Raw genomic sequence first — 24,369 nt, 5'->3', positions numbered from 1 at the left:
CTTTTCGCCTTCTCTTCTTCCCCTCGCTTATTCCTTTTTCTTTCTTTTCCCTCTTCCCCTTCTTTGCCCGCTCGATCCCTTCCCCCTCTCTTTTTTATCTTCCCCCCTTTCTCTATTTTCTCTCTTCCTTTCTATCTCCCTACCTTCAAATTTTTTTCCCTTCCTTTTCCTCCCCTTCCTCTCCTATTCTCTTTCCCCTTTTTCTTTCTTCTCCCTCTTTTCCTCTTCCTTTTTTCTTTCCCTCTGCTTTCTCTTCTCTTTTTTTATATTTTCCCTTCCTTTCTCTCCTTTCTCACTATCCCTTCCATTTTTTCTCTCATCTCCCGCCTTTTGCCTTCCCCTTCTCTTTTTTGTGGGGGGGGGGCATGGATCCGGACCTGAATCCACCCCGGTTTTAGTTTTTTTTGTGTGCCACAGAAACAAATCTCATAGTCGTGAGACGATAAATATATTCAGCTAAACTCAGAAATCAATTGCCGAAATTGACGTGAATCACTCAGCCTTGAAATGTTATTATGAAATGGAAGATTATATATGAAAAACTAATTTTAGGTAATATAGAATAGAAAGTGGAATTATTCAGGGGCTGCGGAACGGTTTTCAAAGTGGGGGGGCTGAGCCAAAAGTGGGGGGGCTGACCATGCTAAAAATTACAATCATATGGTAATTTTTACGTTTTTGTACACGGTTTTTGGAAAAAAAGTGGGGGCTGAAGCCCCCCCCCCCCCCAGCCCCCCGGTTCCGCGGCCCCTGTTAATATCTTAGAACTTTTTAATGGTGTGGGCAGTGGCCCCACATAGATATGAATATAATTACATCCGATATTTTTTTTTTTTGGAGGGGGGGTATTTTATTCCTATGAGTAAAAACATATTTCTCACGTAATCTTTGCCTCAAATCATGTAAATTAGGCCAAAGACCGGGATGATTTATAACATCATGATTTTCAAGACAAGAATTCTGACAAGAATATCGCAAGAAAAAAATTGGTACGAGTTAACGTATACCTTGCATGCCCAATATATTACGACGCTTTCCTTGTAACGAGATTTTCTTTGATATATTACGTTTAAAGCAAAACAAAATAATGCAGACCAAAAATGTTTTACAAATGTTTATTAATTTTACAGTTTTATTTTCAGGAACTAGAAACCAGAGTGCAAAACATTAGGGACTCTTATTACGATTATATAAAACACATTGAAACTCCTTTACAACACGATTACGCCGAATATTATTTTTCTATAAAAAGACACAAGCGTGAGTTTAAAACCCTTTGATATAAAAGGACTAAATCAATATTTACATTTTACTGACTTAGTTATATATTATAAAGTACAGTGCATATTACCTATTATGTTTCTCTTCAGATGACGGGGTAATCGTCTTTCAAGGATTAAAAAAAATGAAAGCCATAACTTTAATATGGACGATTCACCTCATTCGATTTTATATCATCTCGTTTTAAAGAAAATATTCCATATAACTATGTGTAGTGAGGCAAAAATATGCTTACATTTTGCCGCTTTATCGTTTAATAAATAATAATGCCTTCTAGTGTACCACGTACATCAATATCTGAATAAATAACAGCAATAAGCACACTAAAAAATGACTCGACATGTACATACTACGTGAATATTGGTACAACTTACTTCATAAGAATAAAAGAGAAGTTTTTATTTTGGTGATAGTAGAACATGGGACGCAGTACATCTCTTACAAGGACATAGAAAATGTATTGTAAAGTGCCGATCATGACAAAATAAAAATGTCTTTGTCGAAAATCTATGAATCAATACGACAGTTTCGTCCTGGACTCTGGACAAACGGAATATTTGAACTTTTTTCGTCAGCTCCGAAACTTTGGACGATCAGTCTGTCTGGTTCACCAATTTTCGACAAAGACCTTTCAGCTGTTCATCGTGATTTGATTTGCATTTTCGATACATACACCGTGCTGTTTGATTCGTTCTGCGTGGCGATGCGAAGACACGCTAATAACTATGTTGACGTCAATACACTGTACTCTATATAGAAGAAGTACAACACGTTGTGTCCGCTTGTCCGCATGCGCCATATGAGGGCTCGAGGTGGTTCAAGTAACAAATTGCTCAATAAACCAGGGCCTTTGGCTTTCAGCGCCAGTTGTATGTACTATTTGCAAATCAGAATTTATTTTCTAAGCGTCAGTGTTTCTATAGGCGCCCCTTCCAGAAAAGTGTGGGAAAGTATATCCCTTATCTCTTACCCAATATTTACACCACTTTACAGCACCCAGCCACTAGTCTGGCCCGAGCGCGTTTCTAGTTGACATGACTTAGAACCGAAACCCGATCTAACATTCAGCGCTTGTTAGGCTTTTCTTTCCACAGAACAGAGGCATTTGAAATACCGATGAGAGACAGAAATTAGCACGATTTTTAAGTACTGTCCAAGATCAATGGAATATGTTGTCTCTGTGAACATGGTCAAATGACTCAGCACACCTCTGAAGACTAAAAACAAAACTTCCAGTAATGACACATGAGGACCTTGAAGAGGACTGAAAGTTTACAGAGAAGACTTTTGGGTAATCACTGAAAGATCATCTGGCATATTGCCAGATATCAATTATCGGTCAAGGTCAACGAAAGACTGAGGAGGCCACTGAAAGAACTCCGAAAGACTGACAAATACCCAAACGAACGTTGAAACACTAGTATGTCTTTTCTGGCTCAACTTAGACTAATCCTTCAATAATCTGCCCAAGGCATTTCAATTTTATTCCAATGGTCTTTCAGATATCCTGCATGCAAAAGAACAATCTTTCGGCGATCTGTCTACTGATTTTCGCTACTAATGAACCAATTAATACTTATTCTACCCGACGCTTGTCAATCATTGCTCAGTTGAAGATTTCACACTTTTTTTTTATTTTCATTACTACGTGCTATCTTGTTTTCCTGAGGAAAAAAAAACATGTCGAAACAATTTACATTGGTGCGGCACCTATATCACGAGCTCCCCGTATTGATACAATACAATCCCTAACACGGTGTGACCCATTGCAAAGAGGCTTTTTTTCAGCTTAGGCATTTAGGGTCTATGGCACCTAGTCGAAAGTATGTGTCACGCCTTTCAGCAGTAATCTTTCTATAAAGGCTATATGCGTCTTTTTACAACGGCTTTCCTGCATTCCCATTTTTGTTGTCTTTGATGAATTGTGAGAATTCGTTATGACAGGCCGCTTGCGGATTCCCGCGCGAAAGACGCGGTTCTGACTTTAAACAAAGTGCCCGACTTAATCGAGAAACGACTACTCCTTAGTTCAAGTTATCACACGTTCTTGTCACGAGTTGATGTCACAATCGAGGGTTCTTGAGTCCTCAAATACCAGGCATATGCTTGTAGAGCAATGAAGTCCGTAATCACATGTGCCGAGAACAGACGGAGATTTAAGTAAGCTGACGAGGTTTACTTAGATTTGCAACCAACAAGTGCCTTCACAATTGCTCGTAGATAGGCAAGATTTTGTCTGAAGATATCTGAATCGGCTATAAAGCTGCATCTTGATGGTTCAGTAATGGCGAAGAAGTGCCTCCACTCCCTCCTCTAATGCCATCGACACTCCCGTATCCTGTTATCACGTCTTAAGTACTCACGCGAGCCGATATCAACTCCTGAATCAAGATGACTCCCATTTGAAAGAAAATGAACCTCGCATTCAAGCATCTGGGGCGAAAATAAAGCATGGGCATTTGAATGAATCTCCCGCTTGAATAGAACCCAGGACATTTGATGTAGGTTCAGGAATTAACAGCATGCCTTCAGCTGTTAAAACTACAATTAATCTAGTTAAAACCAGCCTTAAATAAACTCGTCAGTTTTGGCTAAAAATCCCCACCCCCTAAAAATATAATAATAATGAAAATAATAATAAATGATAATGATAACCATGACACATTTTTAGATACGAACAAGATAGAATGTAGTGTTTAAAATTAATAAGAATATAATGTTGAAAAAATAATAGATAGGATTAGAAATAATAAATAACTGGAATAAGAATCCTCGCTATAATTTTACCAAACTGCCATTTGTCCGTCTTACTTTTCAGTGTCAGTTTGTCTTTCTTAATGTCTTATAATATGTGGTAAAATTCCATTCGTTCTTAGTTAGATTGTGCGAAGATTTTAAAGAGGATGTTTAATTCAAGTTATTTCGTCTATTAGGGGGACGAATTTTTGCAATACGTAACTATTTACGGCTTGCGTTGTATTCAAAGTTGCAAGTAAAAACAGATTAGATGTATTGGGAGGCATTCTACTGCTTAGGGGGCCCCTGTACATGCATAGATTTATCGAGCGCGCGACCCGAAATCAGTCTAAAATTCGACTTTGCAAATTTCTATCACAAGCAAAATAAAAGTTACATTCGCTACGGGGGCAACAGTATTGTTAAGTAGATCTAAAAGACTATAAAAAAAAAAACTGAAAAGCCCTTATCGAGATGTATCAATGGTGCATGTTACTTTAAAAGCAGAGCAAAATCGTCATGTAGATCTAAAAAACTAAAGAAAAAAAAAATGCCGTATCAACGGTAGGTTTTTTAATTAGTACCCCCAAATCAACTAAATTAAATCTACTTCGGGTAGGTTTTCAAAACTACATACAAACCCTACACATTTCATATACATGTGCAACTACAAGCTAAAAACGTACATTGCTTTTCAAGATTATGGTTGATGTTTAACATAAACACAATAACACCAAATAAATTTAAATTGCTCCATTTAAATTTAACGCATGTTTTCATTTCAAAACAGTTTGTTATTATACACATATTAGAAAACCCCTCAATGTTAGTTATACCATCGTGCTTGCCACATACATGTACACGGGTGTATCTGCTAATAAAACATTAAAAAACAAGGTCTCAATTAGAAAAAATGGATGATTCACCCCACCCCCCCCCCCCCCCTTCATCTCTCTTATGTCAAATCACAATTTGAAATGACTTAAATTATCCATACGTTTTTCTTATATAAGAAGTGTTTAAATATACATATATTATGTGTGTGTGTGTTCATTCATATTTGGCAATAGTACGTACCCGTTTTCCTTCAGACCCTTGCAGAGGATCAGAGTCCGGCATGCTTTCAAAAGTTCCTCGTTCCTGGATCGTACAACATCCCGAGTCGGTTTGATCTTCATACTGATTAAAATGATATATCACTTTGTCTTGATCATTGATATTAGCAGCAGATGAATATACACTGGTGGCGCCCTGAAGGATTCCAAGATTAATGCCTGTATCGTGCTGAGGCCGAGAATATTTTATTTCATTCTCGTCACGTTTTTCTGAAATATATGACAGAAAAACCTCATTTGAAGGGGTTACATCATGTTAAATATTCATTAAAACGGGTAATGCATTCGTTTTCTAAAAAAGAACAAGTCCACCCAGCAAAAACTTGATTTGAAAACCGAGAGAAAATCCAACGAGAACACCAAATATTTCATTAAAATAAGATATGAAATGAAAAAAAAGTTATGGCATCATCCCTCCCCTTTTCCTCTGCAGCGCTATTATACCCTGGTCAATGGTTCACCAAAGGGACAAACAATTGTCTTTTCCTCAACAACAACTTCGTCCGCGAACCATTTCGAAATTTCCATCTAGCCCATTTACTACTTTTGTCTAATTTTCAGTTACATTATAGTATACCAATTCGTCCACTGAGCTGTTCATGAACCAGACGTTGATTCGACAAGTTAAAATACTAAGTAAACAATTAAATTACACCCACTTGGAATTAAAGTGAATGTCAATTAGACTAAACAGTGCGTCCCAGATAAAAAGTAAACCGGGATTCCCATGTCCTTTTTCTTCAAAGGAAAATGAATTACGATATTTCATTTACTTCCTCATACAATCAAATTATTTTCCTCGATATCTTGATACCTAATATGAGACGAACAGTTCACACATTTTAATGAGCAAGACGAGTTTGAAGTTTTAATGGCAAAATCGGGTTGCGCAGAAAAGTTGAACAAGATTGGTTCGTAATACGACGACTATGCATATTCGATGAGTGTCTCATTATCATTTCTTTTGTACTCTTTGTTAAAATTCTCTCATTGATCCCTGACATGAGAGTGGATTCAAATTCACATAATGATTTTCTGCGCAAATCATTTCTGACATGCCTCAATATTTATTGTTTGTAATCTGCCATGCGCGATGTTGATCTCATACTAAAGATGAGATTCCATTCTTACCAGAAATATCAAATTTATAGTCAAGACATATTTCATAATTGTGAAATTTGTCTCAGTGTTTACCTTTTTTGTGGGACGCACTGTATAGTAGTCATCAGCCCAAATTTAGATGTTAGACCAAACAGAAGTACACCAACTGCTCGTAGAGCAACTTAAAACACAACAACTTACCTGCCAAGACGAGTCTAAACCTTTCTTTGCAAGTCTCAAGTCTGGATTTACCCGGTACCTTTGGACAGCAATTATTGACGGTGAAGAAAGCAATGACAGCTGCCAGAGCAATTCCAAGAACAGAGCCCACAATAATGGGGACCGGTACAGAGCCATTTGACTTTGGCCTTTCTGCGGAAGTAATTTCAAGAAAAATTATCCATCATCAAAAGTAAAAAATAGTCACAGTTGATGCCTGGTAGATTTACTGGTAGACTTGGAATGGAATAATAATAATAATAGTGGTTCTTGTATAGCGCATAATACATTATGAATAACGTCTCTATGCGCTTCCAAATGACTTGGATATTATTACCACGGCTTTAGCTGGGCTGCCTAGGCGCTCAAGCATTCAAGAAATTTCTTCCTACCGGGTACCCATTCACCTCACCGGGGTTAAGTGTAGCACAATGTGGACAAATTGCTTGCTGAAGGAAATTACTCCATGGCTGGGATTCGAACCCACGACCCTCTGTTTCAAAGTCAGAAGACTAATCCACTTGGCCACAACGCTCTACAAAATGGGTGGAAGATTTTTTGGGAAAAAAGCCAATTGCACTATGGCTTTATCTCTCAGATGGTTGATGTCTCTATGCCACCTTGTATTTGTGATATATACCTTCAATGTTCAATGTTGGAGATAATAATGATAACAATAACAGCTCGTTTTTTATACATGGGCATATCAGGACCACTGGTTCTCAAAGCCGAGATGTCTACACATTTTTTATTTTTTTTTTTCAATATGTTTTTATTAAGGATTTCATTCAAATGAATTACATAAACTGCAGATAAATACAAAACAAAATACAAATCTTCATTTCATATCAACAAGGATATGCAAAAAAGTACATATATATTTACCAAGAACTGAAGCAAATAAGGACGGAATGAAACTCCTTAAAATTATACTTTTATATCTGAAAAAAAAAAATAACTCAACTGAGTCCCCAACCCTCTATGTATTTCAATAATAATTAATGTTAAATGGCTATATAAATGATTTGCAGGAAAACAGAAATCAACCTAAATGTATTATCATTGCATCCCATTTTAAATCAAGCTTCAACATAACTTTACATAATTATACACACATACACACACACACCTTAACACCCATACACACATGCACATACCACGCATACGTAAACAAACATAATATATACAAATCTGCATAATGAACGTTTAACATTTTGGCGCAATAGGATACAGAAAGAAAAAAAAAACCTGCAAATCATATTGATACAAGAGAAGGGGAAATTGAAAAGAACTAGTAAAAAGAAAAAAAAAACATCAACATACACACCAGGATTCACACTCGCACCACACTAGACACATCCCACCTGTTCACATTCAAATCCCTTTTCACCTTCAGTTCATCCCATTTCTGCAAATGTAAACTTAACTTGCCTGACTTCGTTGCCAGGCGTCTTTCTTCTTCTATACAACCCGTTATATATTTGTGTATTTTAATAAATGACGGTACCCGGCCTTCAGCTCTGGATTTAAAAATTGCATATTTAATAAAAAGAATAACAGAATTGACACATTTAATTCTACAAGAATTTCCAGGTAACCCTAAGAATATTTCCCTCCAATTCAAAGTTCTTAATTCAGCTAAACAAAAATGATCAATACAAAATTGCCAAAGAGGTTTAACTTTTATGCAATCCATGAGTATATGAAAGTACGATTCAGTTTTTGTACAACCAAACGAACAATAATTATCTCCCACGAAACCAAATCTCATCAAATGCTCTTTTGTATATATTGCTCCATGTAAAAACAAAAACTGAAATTCCCTTTGTTTTCTTATAAGAGTTGTACTCCTGATATATTCAAATAATTTACAAATTTCTACATCAGTAAAATCAAAATCACTGTGACCATCCTTAAGTGTTAACTTGTATAGCTCTTGTAGCTTAGTTATAAACAAGTTATAAATTGTTTTTGATTTACTTACTTCAAAAGCTGTTTCCTGTTTTCCAATATTCATACTTATCCCAAAGTCTACCAAATCAATTTTTTTAAACTTTATTAAACTATTAAAATTTTTCCAGCTTGCTGGTATAACGTGCACAATATCTATTATTTGGAGAAGTTGATTTGCGGTAATACCGAAATTTTGAAAAAAAGTCACAGGCTTCAAGTGGCCATTATCAAAGATTTGATCAACGCTAAATATTCCTTTATTAAAAAGATCATTGTCAAAAATTGTTTTACCTTTTATACAAATATGTTGATTATTGAATATAATAGGGTTAACCTCCTCTTCAGAATAACGAAATCTCCTTAAGTCTTGCCAAGCCTTCATCATTTCTGAATAAAATGGGGGCATTTTTATATTTAATTTTGAAGTGTCAAAGTCACATAGAAACAGAAATCTCCCCCCAACTGATCGAAAACAAAAATCAAAATACAACTTCCATCCTGCATCTCGTTCTCCGTAAAGTAATCGCTTAAGCCACATTAAACGTTGAGACTTTACAAGCAACTTAAAATTCATCATTTTTAAACCCCCTTGTGACTAATCCTGGTACATTATAATTCTCTTTATCCGATCTTTTCCGGACCATAAAAATTCAAATGTGATCTTTTCAACCTCAGCATACAACCACTGAGGAACCACTATTAGTGACGAAACAAAGTTTAGCCTTGACAATGCATATGTTTTTAACAAGTGAATTTTCCCCATAAGTGTGAGATCCCTTTGTTTCCACCATCCCAACAGTCTTTTTATTTTACGAAGTATTTCTTTGTAATTCATTTCTTCTTTTATTATAACATTAAGAGAAAAGTAAACACCTAAAATTTTAATATGCTGAACAAAATTCCCAAACAACTGTGTCTGAGGTCTGTCATTATCCCGACCCATCCACAAAATATTAGTTTTTCCTTTGTTTATTTTTAGACCACTAATTTTCTCGAATTCTTCAAAAAGGTATTGAAGACGATCTAAAGAGTGTGTATTTTTAACAAACAATGATATATCATCAGCATACAAAATTTGCTTTTACACATGCTTTTACACACATAGACACCCACACACACTTTAAACACACGCACATGCATATAGACCTACATTATGTCTGGCAAGTTGCTTGAATGACTTGTAAATCATTTTTGCTACACCAACTAGCGACATGATGTGGCTTAAACTAGTCTAGGTCCTACAACATGTGAAAGGTTCCTGGTCAATGAAACCCTTTTAGTCTGTAAGCTCTAGCAAGTATTAATCTTCAACAAACTAATGCCTGAAGTCTTGTCGTAAGAAAATCGTCAAGTAAATGTTACAATTTACCAAGGTTAGCTTTTTTTTTTTTTTTTTTTTTCCTCTCGTGGGCTGGATGACCCTCTTCAGCCACAGGCTGTTCTTCTGAGGGGTCCAGCTTAAATACTTCTGAATCCACCACTTTTTAGGCTTCAAATTCAGACCACTACATGGCGACCATATGATAAGGGTGCAAGTCACAGATGTATAGCCCACAGAATATTCAGTGATGCATTTATTTGCAATTTCCTTTCTCAATACGGGGATGAAAGTTCACCTAAGAGTAAATAATAATGATATAATAATCATGAAAATGATAATGATAATCATCATAAAAGTATATTGTTCGGAAAGCCCTCGGTTAGAGGTACACAAATCGTCAAAAACTTTCCTGTGAGAAAAGCCACCACTTCCACAATCGTAACACAACCTTCTGCAGAGTAACTCACCCTTAACAGTGCAGATGCTTCTGCACGTCTTGGTCAGGACTTCATCACGTATGAGGACAACCATCTCATGGGATCCTATGGGTACATTACTTCCAACCGGAAAACCTCCTAGTGTCATATCCAATGCTACCCGGTGCTTATCCCCGTAATATATATACCCGGGAACAGATTTTGTGATGTTGCTTTCTCCAATATTTGGATCGAAGGTATAAGTATTCCTGCCCGGGTCGGTGATTGCTGTATCTTCTAGATGTGGACAATTGACCGGGAGCTCAGCCACTATGGCGTTACAAAGAATTCAAATACCGGACATTAACGTGAGAGAACGTGACGTTTACAATCGTTATAAACTCATCGAATCTGACATTTACAGTCATCATAAATCCATCAATGTGGTCATTCAATTTGTTGGTTTACTTTAGATTCACACGAGTTAAATTTTAGATAATTAAAATCTACAACTTTACAACAAAAGTAGCACAGTCACCTTGCATGTCGCAAATCCTGTTGATATGATTGAAATATGTTTTCTCTCTGAGCCTCCCCAATATTAATAGTATTTCACATGACACAATAAATTGTCAGGGGGATATTTCATCTTTTTCTGTCAGTGTCAAAACAATTCTCATTGTCTGCATATCGGTTTTTTTTTTCTTTTCTTTTACGACATACAGAATGCAATCACAAACGAAACTATTACCTTGATTACCTCAAAATAACAGAATGATATATTCTCATGACCTTCAATTCAGAGTCACAAGCTTTTGGGATTGAAAGTATGCGAGTGATTCCCATAATTACTGTAAAAGCTAATGAACGCTTACTGTCATTAGCAAAAATATGTACTAAGAGTTACTTACAAGCATTCTTTACGTAGAAGACACAGGTGGCTGTGTTACGAAAGGTATCCTTTGCAACGAGAGTGACAGATGTGTCGCCTGGTGGGATAACAGTTCCAGTAACTCCTTCCATCATTTCCATGTCTTTGGTGAAGTTGTACAATACCCCATCCGGGTCAGGGTTGTTGTCGTCATACGTGTAGGATTCCCCTTCTACCAGGCCACTGAAGACGTTTGGAGATTCGGATGGGAGGGTAACGTTTGAACATGTCACAACTGGAGGTTCTGTGTCTGCGCCAGGTGAAGATATGGTAATTTGTAAATGTCCAATTTCTTTAGATAAACGGGTCAAAATGCCTTTATGTCATTCCGTATCTATATTCAACTACTTGAATTATTGTCGTAACCAATGGCTACGACCAACTGGTAATATGCTTAAAAGCGAAACAAAAAGTGTTTCATACCCGACTCATTTCAGTTTTCATATGATTTTTTCTTCAAAAGATCTGAAAAAATTAATTGTTTTACCTCTCCCTCATTACATACTCGCAGATTTTCTACAAAGGTGCATTGTATCACAAAACTGAGTCCCTCAGAACGTTTTTACGAGATGCTTCTGCTAGTTACGTATGCTAGCTAGGAATTAAACGTACTGGAGCTAGATTACTCTTAGATCACTCGCTTTTATATTTCGAAAAGTGACGATTGCAAAAAATAGACTAGAAAATTCAAGAAAAAATAAAAATCGTACAAGTACTGGGGAGCGTTTCATTATCAGACGTTTTATCCGACAAGTTATATCCGACAGTTACAATAGCTACAGTGCTTCACAGCCAATCGGAATCGAATAAAGACGTCAGATCTGTCAAGTTGTCGGACGAAAAATGTTGATGAAATTCTCCCAGGTGTTTATTGCAATATCTAAAGCAATCATAGGCAGGGGAGCGAATTTGAAATTGGAGGGGGGACCTTTTCTTTCGAAAAGGGCACTATCTTTAAAAAAAATGACTTATGTACAGTGCTTTAACGAGCCCAACAATTTTAGGGGGCTAGATATGTCGTATTACGAAAAATTTATAAAAAGTTGCGAGTGAGCTTAAAACGAAAAATCAAATTTTGTGATAGATTTTGACATTACATAATATTCTGAAAATAATATCATATTTCACCCTTCTCTCTTTACTTTTCCTTTTGTTCTTGGTCGTGAGAAATTTGGCTGGGGGGGGGGGCTAGCGCCCTCACCCCATATGTGCGCCACTACTTATCTACCCCCATTCACATGACTTATTAAAACTTAAGGCACGTATGATTTTTCTTACAAGTCTTTTTTTTCTTCATAAGTAGTAACATCTAAAAACTAGAACATTGTTTTCTTGTTTCAAAGGGGCACTTCTTAACACATAAAACGGGTCCTTCTCAGGTAAAAGGGGCGCAGAACACGTTCGTGAGGGGCACTTTTTTGGTTAAAAGGGGCACTGATACGAGAAAGGGCGCCTATATAAGAAGGCAAAAAGGCACTTGCTAACGGCATAAAACGGGTCCTTCTTCTGTATGAAAGAGGCACAGACCACGTTTGTGAGGGGCACTTTTCTTGGGTAAAAGGGGCACTGATTCGAGAAAGGGCACTTAAAAGAAGGCAAGGGGGCACTTGCTCACATATCAAACGGTTCTTTCTCAGGTGAAAGGGGCACAGAACACGTTCGAGAGGGTGCAGTTTTGGTAGATTGGTACTGATTCGAAAAATGGCACTTGCTAACACATAAAACGGGTCCTTCTTAAATGAAAGGGGCACAGAACGAAATGAGAATTTTTTGGCAAAAAATGACACTTATACGAGAAAGGGCACCTGGTAACACCTAAAACGATTCCTCCTCAGGTGAAAAGGGACAGTACAGGTTCGTGAGGGGGTATTTTATTGCGTAAAACAGGACACTTTTTTAGTGCTTCAAAAAGTGGGGGGATGTGCTGCCCCCCCCTCCCCCCCCCACCCCCCAGGATCACCGCCCCTGTACATAGGCATATGTTGCAGTAAATGAATTGGTCAAAAGTCCATAACTACATCTATAACTGTTTGGCAGGAGAACTTACCACTTAAAACCTTGATGTAAAAGGAACAAATGGCTCTTTCTTCTTGATTGTATTGCCAGAATTCATACCGGACTTCAGTGGTTGTACCCTCTTGAAAGATATCTCCAGAGTGATGTGACTGTGAGCTATTAATGCTGACATGATCTTCGCAAGGGGAATAGGCAAGTGGGGGTGGCCATGTAACGCTGGTGTTACCTCGAATTTCTGTGTAGCGCGTTATATTTTCTGGACATACGGTGACTTGAGGTTTCTCACCTGTGCAAAGTTGAAGAAATGATTTTAGTGTATAATTGCACCTTATTTTTTTGCATTCATGACTCCTCCAAATGTTCCTTTTATCAAAGACAATGGGGATATGGAACCACTCATTGCGCATCCACGTATTTCCTTCAGAGACCAATAATATTGCTTGTTCTTTACAGCAAGGTATTTTAAATATATGAATGAACAAAATAGATTCTAACAAGCATAACGCTAAAATTTCACAAAATTTGACTCTGAAAGAAGGGGTCTTTAAGTGTTCGAATCTTGTTTAATTTCACCAGTTATATGCAGAAATGTACTCGCAATTGAGCTTTTTCATATGATTATGAAATATGTCAAATTTCAACTATAAATTAGAGATATATTTTTTTTACTGCAGCTTGAGCTTGTGTGATTACAAAACCATATCTTGATTTTAATCAAGAGCTTGATTTATCTAGGTTTTAGTTTCGAGAGTCAACTTTCCTTAAGTATTCCACTATTGTGAGTCAGGAATGCTATATTTTCTCCTTGTCATGGATGCACGCAATTCAGAGAGATCAACTCGCTTCCAACCACAAAATAATGTGCACTTGTGACTTTCATATAATTTTTAGGAGTTTCGATTCTGATGATTTTTTTCATGGATTCGGTTCTCTACTTCCTTTCGGCACAATCGAATACTAGGGAAAATTGCACCTGTACAGGGCTTAAGTGTGAATTCAAGGAGAGATGTGTAATAATATACCATGTATCCTGACTTACAGACAGGCGTGTCAACATCTTACCAATTTGGGGAGTTTCACGAGCCACTTTCGATTTCATCCGGCTGGTGACATCCAAAATTATTAAAACAAAATATCCCAGTGTCTATTTGATAGCAATTTCAATTGGATTTCATGTTAGTTTGATGAAATATAGAGGGGCATTTATCATGATAGTCCAGAGACCTTTGGCAAGAGATACAACCTGCACCATTATCATCAAAATAAGCAGTTCATTCATGGTTGCCATAACTTTTCATTTTTTTTCTTTTTCTTTGATTACTTACTGTTAACATATAATGATTGTTCGTAAGGTACACACGACTTGCACGTCCCCCTGGCCTGGATCTATAAGGAGTGGGTGATGAATAAAGATGGAAACATGGTAACGAATACAAGACAGTTATATATGACAATGACAATGATAATAATGTTAATAATAATAATAATGATAATAATAATAGTAATAGTATTGATGATAATACTACTAATAATACTCGTTTACAGTAACTAAAACAATAAATATAACGATGTTAAACAACATTTATAGTGCTTAATGTGTACAATGTTTCTAAGCGTTGCATGCTGTTACCCCGACCAATATGAAATGAATAACCAATTTTACCATTGTATTATAGGAAATTCGTTTGCACTTTGATACTTGAAGAATGATCTGGAAGAATTTTTATTTTTGTTACCTTTATGACGTATGGTCCCGGTTCGAGGCATTCAAACACAAGTTCTGTCTTATCCTGATTATTCTATAAAGAGAGAGAGAGAGAAAACAAAAGAAGAGAAAAGAAAAAAAAGAGGTTGTAAGGTGATAAGACAGGGTTTAACAATTTAACACAATTGATATTCGAAGCTATGATAGCAAGTTAAATTTGAATTTATTTTTTTTCCTGTTAATTCAAGTATTCAATAACTGTACACTTTCATTTCATATCTATATCCGAACATCAAACAAAATTAAATTAAATTCGAAAGAAGTCCAAGATTCAAGATTCAAGATTTATTCATTCCATTCGATAAAAAGATACAATTCATACATACAAATTTACAAGATTTACATATACATACAAATTTACAAGATTTACATTTGAATACAATACAATTTATACAAACACAGAAATGGTATTGATTTCATATATACAGAAAAAAATCAAATGAAAATGGGTCACTGCAAAAGTTCAAAAAGAAACTTGAACTTGTCACGGCTGTGTCCCAAACTGGAATTAAACATTGTTGCAATGGATAGGTTAAGGTAAATAATTATAAAAAACAATACAAAAATAAGGAATTTTACAAACTAAACATAAAGTGAAGTGAAGAGGGAGTGAAAAGTTGAATTAGTCCCAAGGTTTTGACTCTGTATTTTTTTTTTGACGGTTTTTTGCAATTCAGGTGCAAATCAAGATGACTAACTTCATTATTTTGAACACCCCCTTTTAATTTGACTCGCCAAGAAAATAATGTTTAGCCTTTCTCCCCCCCCCCCCCCCGGCTTTCCTATAAAAAAAAAAACGCCGATATCGTATAGTAATGTTTTAATCATATAACAACTATCCGTTTCTTGTTTCCGATCCATTTATTTCTAACTACTCATTTTTAAAGGGCGAATCAAGCCAGGTTGAAAGTTATTTTTAGAGTGAAAGAAAAATCGGACAGTCATGTATGTGAACTATATATGACTAACATTAAAAAAGTTGTAAAATTTTGTAATCATCTATGGAGACATCTTATTGTTTAACTTGAAGGTATATTTTTGTTTTATGAGGACATCAAACAATATTTTATCTCAATATTATTTTGATTACTGCCCCATGGTATAGATGCTCAAGAAAACGACAAATCCCCGATGATTAAAAAGGGGGAAGTTCACCCTTACAAAAATTTATTGTAAAAACAATCAAAGGACGTTGGCGAAGGTTAGAGAAATAGCCATTAAAGATTTAGAAAGTTGTTCGAATTTCAAGTTTCTTATTTGTGACGTCATAAATGCCCCATGTGTTATGCAATATAAAATGCATATTGAATTGGTTTTTATTGGTTCGTGATAACTTAATGGGTTTTTTTCAGCAACGGGAATGGAATTATTTGTGTATTGATATACGCCATAGATTTCAAGCTTAATCGATCACTATGACGGTCTCCTGCGTTCATTAATTAATGTTTTCTTTATTTTTTATAATTATTAATAATGAAGTTTATGTTCACATCTTTATTTTATACATCATGTTTTATGATTATATTATTTGTATTATGGATTATTTTGTATATTGCATAATTTATGTAAACACACTTGATATTGTATATGATTTAAAACGCAGTAATAAAATAAACAGATAAACAAACAATATAATGAAGTTACAATAAAAAAATAACTTTCAATTTTCTGAGAAAAATGACAATTCATTGATTTTTTACCCTACGATATGTAGGAAAGCTGCTCGCACAATGACGTCACAAGCCAAGTAATTTTTGGATGGATTTTCCTCCAACCTTCACAAATATTTGTTATCATTTTTTGTCTGCTATTTTTACAATAATATTTTTGTCAAGGTGAACTTTCCCTTTGAAGGGACGGTCCGGGCTCAGGATTTGTATATCTTAATAAATAGGGTAAAATTCACAAAGCAAAATGCTGAAAATTTCTTCAAAATCGGAAAACAAATAACAAAGTTATTGAATTTTAAAGTTCATCAATATCTTGTGAAAACAGTTAATGCACATCGTCATGAATATTCATTAGGTGGGCTGATGATGTCACATCCCCACTTTCCTTTTTTATGTTATTACATGAAATCATATTTGTTTCATTTTTTATACATGTGTAAACAATATTCCTCCATTATGATGAAATAAGTTGCGACAATAAATAACTAATGCACTTAATCAGTTGTCAATCCAATTGTTCTAGTTCTTGGTAGAACAAATTTGAATAAACCTAATTTCATAATAATGAAATGCAAAAGAACAAGTGGGGGTATGACATCATCAGCCCATCCAATAAATATTTATAAAGACATGCCTAGAACTGTTTCAACGGAGTGATGCATATATTTGAAATTCAATAACTTCGTTATTTGTTCTCCGATTTTACCCCATTTATTGAGATATACATATCTCCAGTCTTGACCATCCCTTTAAGTACACAGCCTTTGGTGTCTTTTGAAATCTTTTCAGTTAGACTCTAGTCAGAAAGTTCTTTCTCTTCCCTTCCTTAGGTACGCCACATGCAGCTTCCAACAGAATAAGGAATTGAATAAGGACGCAGAATCTTTGCATAATTATTGCAAAGACATAACATAAAGATAATTGCATCTTCTACCTATTTGTATGTTTAAATTTAGAATACAAAATCAGAAACCATGACACCATTTATCAGAAACCATGAAATAAGTGTATAATTCCCTGTACGTTCATTTATTAAGGTTTATGTATATTTATTTGGTAAATATATTTTGTAAAATAACCAAAGTAAAATTCGAGTGCTCACCTGTATTATTTTATAAGGGAGAGATTGAGCTGATGATGAGTGGAGGGAAACATTATATTCGTCAATATCTTTCTTGTAATCAGCATGGTTATTCAGGATCATGGTAAAATTGGCAGCAAATGGGGTACCGTGCCATGTAAGGGAAGGACTCCAACCTGAAACAAATATAGCAACATGAATTTGTTAAATGGCAGGATATTACACACAGCTTAGACAAAACGAAGTTTTTGTTAATGAACCTTCTTTTTTTTCGAAAGCGTTTCGAAGGTAATTTTCAATGGTCCCCACCAAAAATGAACATATTAAAATTGTTCAGGTTCGCCATGTTTTAGATATATCATTGTTAAGTCAGGTGATAAAAAAACAATATTACATTGAATAAAGTTTGTTTCTCTGGGCTCGCCAAACATTGTAGTGTTGTTGTCTACATTCACTACTCAGCGTGAAGAAGTGCATTTTGTGCTCTTTCTTGCGTGGGTGCGCGCGCGCGTGTGTGTGTACGATATATACAGTACGTGCAAAAACTAATAATGAGTAGACGTAGCTCTTCGAGGTAAGAGGTAATGTTTCCTTTTTTATTTCGGCCATATAATATTGGCGACGTACAACAGGCCTGTAGTTAGGAGTGATGCGTAAACAGATATACATGTAATCAAATCCCGACAAGACAGCTTAGCAGACCTGCCAACCTTCTACAACAACAAACAAGTATTCTTAGAAGGAAAAAAAGTATTTTGGATAAAAAAAGAGTATTTAAAACAAATTGTCTCAACGTATAACAATCGCCAGCCTGTTGTAGTGAGATCAGTGAAAAAACATGGGAAATGACTTTTCTTTTAAACTTGATAATTCACCCTTTTAAACATGTGCTCATAGGCAAGAGTTTACTTAATCTTTTCATGTAACAAGTTAATGGCCGGACAGTGATTTTTACCGGTCTGGGACTGTCGGACCGGCGCGGCGCTAGTATGGCTAGTGTCATGTGCGGTGTATAATACATACTCCATGGCCTGATTTTTTTTTTATATTGATGTATTCAGAAAAAAATAGAGGAACAACTACTCTAAAAAGGGGACGGTTGGCATGTCTTGCTTAGGTGCGCACAGGTATAGGGGAAGGCGGGGTAAGTTGTGACAATTTTTGCATTTTGCATGTTAGAATTGATATGACTAGTAATATTGTAGAAATAAGTACCTTGCCTTTAAATTTGATACTTGGGAAATATTTTTCACCTATATATAACTTTCTACCCCTACACTGAAAGTCATCGTGACCTTTGAAAAAAAAAAACGATGTCAAATGGCTCAACTTGCCCCATCTGTGGGGTAAGTTGTGCCACTGTCTAGGGTAAGTTGAGCCAAAAAAAACTATGTACAAAATGTATGCGGGAAGAACCAGGATGTCAATTTTTTCATTTAAAGTCTTTTCACTTGCTACTTCTCTATAAATACTAACATCTTCTAAAAGTAAAAGAACTGTCATGTGAATTTGCTCCTTTCTGCCTGCATATCAATGGCATTTTACGTTTTTTTATTTTTTTATTATACATCACCATGAGAATTACCATGGCTAAACTTGCCCCATGTTGATTTGGCTTAAATTACCCCAGTCCGAACTTATTGCGATATTTTCACATCCATACATTTCTTATGCATTCATCATGTAAAATACTATGACAAGAATGAGAATCCATACCTAGACTAACAATATTGTTCCTATTTCTACAATATATTTAAAGACGTGTATGGGTAAAAAGCACTTATCTAATTCACACCCTTTTTTACTTTTTTGGCTGAAATTTGTATTTTTCTCTCTAAAAAAGTACTTTTTATTTCAAAGATGAAAACAAAGTAGTGGGGTTAAGGGTTATGCAATGGGTCATCAATACCACAATATCTGACTCATTCATTATTAGCCTGGGGGTGGTGGCTCAACTTGCCCCTATGCTTAACTTACCCCGCCTTCCCCTACCATTGAAGCTTATAACAGAATATTGAATCAATAAGATGAAGTCGGTAAAATACATTGTCGATTTTATGTTTAGCTGATCACAAAACCTAGTAGGAAATTGGCATCGGCAAATCAGACTCGGGTCAAATTTCGACACCCTGTGTCCATGATATAATCAGTGGATAATACATAATGTTATATAATTTCATGTGTTTTGCATTTCTATTAAAGGATTCTTCGTCGTTTTGGTTTCTGATCTTGTTTTGGCGGTACATTAACATGTGCTATTTGCACCAAGTTCATAGCAGGCGTGCATGACCGAAAAGAAAAATACCCTTGAGAACTATAGGCCTGCTCTTGTTTCTATGAATTCACATAAAACAGGTGTAAATATAACTGTGTATGCACAGTCTAAAGCGAAACTACGATATGAATGTATTGTAGTTCGGTATTTATCCACCATTTTGGGGTTTTTATTTACACTATAAGGTTTGGGAAAATATGTATCCGTTTGCTAAACACGCAGGCCTGCCTACACGGCGCGGTCCAAGGCTAGGGGTCTAACTGATTGTAATCTTACCACGAAGAAGAACGGTGCATATATTTACCTTGCCAGCGGACAGCGCCATATTGCGTATATACGCCCTCGTTTTGAATACAAAATTTTTTGCACAGATAAAGTTCAGTATTTATTCCTGATAAAATTCCCTTTCATAAGGAGATACTCGATGGAGTCTCTTTTCTTATTGGAAGTCGATGGTAATGTAAACTGTGCTCTTACTGGTAAGATGTAGAGCGTAGCTGGAAAATATGACAACGGACTTTATTTCTTTTCAGTCGCGATATTTCACAACTTATTCTAATTATGACGTAAATGATTTCTTCTCTTTGGACGGATGAAAACAACCAAAACTATGGTGATAAATTCTTCAATCATTTTTAATAGTGTATTGTTTGTTCCTTACCCGAGCAATAAGAATCATTTTGTGATTGATTCTCATAGTGAAATCTCTAGAGCTAATTTATCGATTATGCAATTGTTTATGGTCATTATGTTGAAATGCAGTCAAAACCTATTGTGATCCAACGATGGTATTTCAAAAACAGATGAAAAAAAATATTTTATAATCTTTGATATGAAGAAAAAAAATTATATACTCATCAAAGACTTTAGGGGCGTATTTTGACCCAGACATGTTGAGGGGACAGATATGGCGTGTGGTCGGCAACATCATTATAATCATTCCTTAAAATTTTCAATATGATTATTAATACACAGTTTTCTTGTTCATTTTCTCAATGCAGTCTAACAGGCCTTGTCGGACGTTTCATCCGACAAATGCTATTTTATCCGACAGTTACCATAGGAACAGTGCCTCTCATCCAATCAGATTCTAGGATAGATCATGTGTCTGCATTGTTAGTTTTAAACCATGTGGTTTACCTTCTTTCCCAACAGTGACACATAGTTCGCATGTCAGATAATACAGTATCTACTCTCAAATGTAATATCCCTTCTCTTCTTCCTGCACTGCACAAATTCCGGTGTTGATTTAACACCAGCCCGGAATCTATATATGTCCACACCAGAGAAGTATTGAAACAACGCCAGTTTGGAATCAAATCGATGCTGTTTTGATACTAATTGGTGTTGTACAAACACCTATCTTGTGTTAGACCAAACCGAAACTGGTGTTGTTTAACACTTTTCTGGTGTGGACGTATATAGATTCCGGGCTGGTGTTAAATCAACACCAGAGTTATTACAGTGTGTAAACTCCATCCTGCAAAGCAAATTACGCATCAGTAATTATTGCAATAAAATGTACAAAATGGTAAGATTTACTTACAAGGTCGAGTTCGGAACTTCTTTTTGACCCACGTATCTTGATCCACCTGCGCTGTTGGTAAGCCTCGTACAGCAACTTCATACTCGAATCCAGGTACGAGCCCAATAAAGCCATCGTAGTAAAATAAACGCTGAAAGTAACGCAGAAAATATTTTGGAAAATGAGACATCTTGGTATAATTATGCGAATAATGACAACTGTAATAGATGGGAGGTATATTGTTTAGTAATAAAAAATTAAAAAAAAAGGATCTTTCGTGGGAACTTTGGCTACATGTACTCCCTATTATAACAGTCATCGCGTAATGCTTGTTTTTGCCATTCAGACCATTTCTCACTAGGATTAAAAAAGTGGACTTATACCTACCATTTAAAAAAAACTATTCAGTGTTATCAATGACAACTCCTGTTACGTTTTACAATTAGGTAGGAGCATCTCTATTGAACATATGAATTTACATATCATACAAAATAAGCGTTATTGAACAAGCATTGCTGTTTTTGGAATAAGCATTACTCTTTTATGCAGGTTCCCTAATATTTCTTTGATTCCAAATCGCTGTATTTTGTTTTGTAATAATATTTTTTTTTTTTTATAATTTAATGTATAATTTAATTTCGATGAATGATGCCATCTTTGATTTATATATTTATCCTCTTGAATCTTCTGATGTTATTATTGTTTCGTACTATGTTAATTTTGTGAAATATGTAAAATAAGTAAAATAAAGTCAAATTCAGGTGAAATTCAAGTATTGAGCGATATAAATTTGACCAAAAAAATATCAACTCCCAGAGAAAGGGGCATTGGGGCCAATCAATGGGATATCGGTTTTCTAAGATTGCCTTAGATGAATTTCCAAATAAATCAGAAAATAAGACTATGGGAGCTTCACTAGTAAGAAACTACGGGACGGTTATGAAAGTGGTGATCACAGCAATCACCAGGTCATTTCTTAAATTTTTGACACGTTTATAATAAAGTGGAAATTGAAGCCCCCTCCCCCTACACCCCCCCCCCCCTCCCCCCCCCCCCCCCGGTTCCGCGGCACTTGCTTTTTACCTTTCACCCACAAAGAACAGTGCTCATCTTTACAGACAGGCGTCAAACCTCCTAGTGAATGGACTTTATTCACGATTTATGATTCATCTTTTTCATATGTATATATTGAATATCCCAAAACAATAAGGGGAATTCTGAAACCTCGTTTAATGCCATAAAGTATGTAATTCATTACCTAATAACAAAAGGTGTAGTTCAATTAAATGATAAGAATGTTTACATTAAAACATAAATCTTAGTAATTCCCACTTGACCTCTACTAATTTGTATGATCAATAATTTCTTGGCGAAATATATTTCTATCGCTTCCGCCTTTGCTTTATCAATATTTTTTTGTTCTGGTTAGTACCATGATATTATACGACAAATATTTCATTTCACATGTAATTCTAGCAAAACAATCCCTCTTTTCAAGTGCTTCACTTGTAGTTTTATGCAGATAGAAAATCAGAACGCTTTATTTTATATCGTATCGATCTGAGTTCCATAGGAAAACGCGGGATACCATTACTACCAGACTACTGTGAAAGTGTAAATAGGTTTTTTTATGTTTATCTATAACATATCATCTCAAACAATCATGGTGTTTGTTTATATAATATATATCAAAAAACAATTATTTGTTTTAGATTATCTTGGTTAATATTTGTATTGCAAATAAAATTCAATACATGAATCATACACTGTATATATATCGCATATATACCGATCTTATAGTTGTGATATACAGAATAAGTTATTTTTTTTAATTAAATCAAAACGTGACAATCAATGTATGCATTGAATTATACAAAATAATTTAAAAACTAAAGCTATGACTGATTTATAAAACATAAAGTGTGCTCATTTGTTGACATTTTTATTATCAACAGTCTAATCTTATTGACAACTTGCATCTGTTTTTTTTTTCTATCCGTTGGAGTAAACAAAAAAATAATATATCTATAAGATAATAACAATAATAATATGATAATAATAGCTGGATTTATATAGCGCTTTTTGCCTGAGGATACAAAGCGCTTGCTATTATTACCCCGGCTTTAGCTCGAGCTACCATCACCGGCGCTCAGTGCATGCAAGGAATTGATCCTACCGGGTACCCATTCACCTCACCTGGGCCGAGTGCAGCACAGTGTGGATAAATTTCTTGCTGAAAGAAAACACGCCATGGCTATGATTCGAACCCACGACCCTCTGTTTGAAAGACGAGAGTCAGAACCACTAGACCACGAAATACAATAGTTGTGTCGGTGCATTATACATAGAGAGAAGAACTTACTTCTGTTTTCATTAATCGTATATACGTAATATTATTATTAATCTATTTCTCAGGTTTTCTTATATAATGCCATTCTAAAATATGTTTGTTACTTTATCCATCTTAAGATACAAAGACGAAATAGGAGCAGGACTACCTGGATATGAAATAAAAATAATAATAATCTGATGATATACCGTTTCATTGAAGGAAATTGAAACAGTTTTTGTCATTTTGTCTGACGATTGAACAGACAAAGCTATTCAAAAATTAATGAAGGCTCCTTGTTTTGCCTAACAACTACACCACTGATAGAAATTTGGTGTTAAGAATACACCACTGTGTTTGCAAATGGCGGCAAATATGATAACACAAGTGGGTGTTGAAGAAACACTATTAAATAAACACTGATGTAAAATGCTTGGTGCAGTCCGATCTCACAGCACAATACACAAAGTTATAATATCACTATGCCTGCAGTCAATGCTTGTGTTTATTTTCAATTGATCTAATACCAGTTCCTCCAATTGCCAACTCTCGTCTTCTATGATTTGGTCTACCATCAGTTCGTCCACTATCCACATGGGCTAATTGCCATTTCATCCACTCATCATTTCATACAC

The 24,369-nt window shown here is 35.5% G+C and overlaps 1 protein-coding gene across 1 annotated transcript in view; it reads right to left on the bottom strand.

Annotated features, from left to right (window-relative positions):
- Nucleotides 1-288: 288 nt before the first annotated feature.
- Nucleotides 289-24,369, bottom strand: part of LOC129271842 (uncharacterized) — a 41,308-nt gene continuing 17,227 nt past the window's right edge. Inside the window, exons 5-14 of the mRNA XM_064106858.1 lie at nucleotides 21,427-21,556; nucleotides 17,627-17,781; nucleotides 14,826-14,888; nucleotides 14,415-14,475; nucleotides 13,121-13,375; nucleotides 11,054-11,323; nucleotides 10,194-10,472; nucleotides 6,435-6,605; nucleotides 5,095-5,342; nucleotides 289-3,714 (exon numbers count right to left, since the gene is read on the bottom strand). Coding sequence (XP_063962928.1) covers nucleotides 3,595-3,714; nucleotides 5,095-5,342; nucleotides 6,435-6,605; nucleotides 10,194-10,472; nucleotides 11,054-11,323; nucleotides 13,121-13,375; nucleotides 14,415-14,475; nucleotides 14,826-14,888; nucleotides 17,627-17,781; nucleotides 21,427-21,556 — 1,752 coding nt within the window. The 3' untranslated portion in view covers nucleotides 289-3,594. The remainder of the gene's footprint in view (nucleotides 3,715-5,094; nucleotides 5,343-6,434; nucleotides 6,606-10,193; nucleotides 10,473-11,053; nucleotides 11,324-13,120; nucleotides 13,376-14,414; nucleotides 14,476-14,825; nucleotides 14,889-17,626; nucleotides 17,782-21,426; nucleotides 21,557-24,369) is intronic.

This window comes from Lytechinus pictus, chromosome 11, assembly GCF_037042905.1.
Source record: "Lytechinus pictus isolate F3 Inbred chromosome 11, Lp3.0, whole genome shotgun sequence".
NCBI lineage: Eukaryota > Metazoa > Echinodermata > Echinoidea > Temnopleuroida > Toxopneustidae > Lytechinus > Lytechinus pictus.
This window is presented reverse-complemented; position numbering and strand designations above follow the sequence as displayed.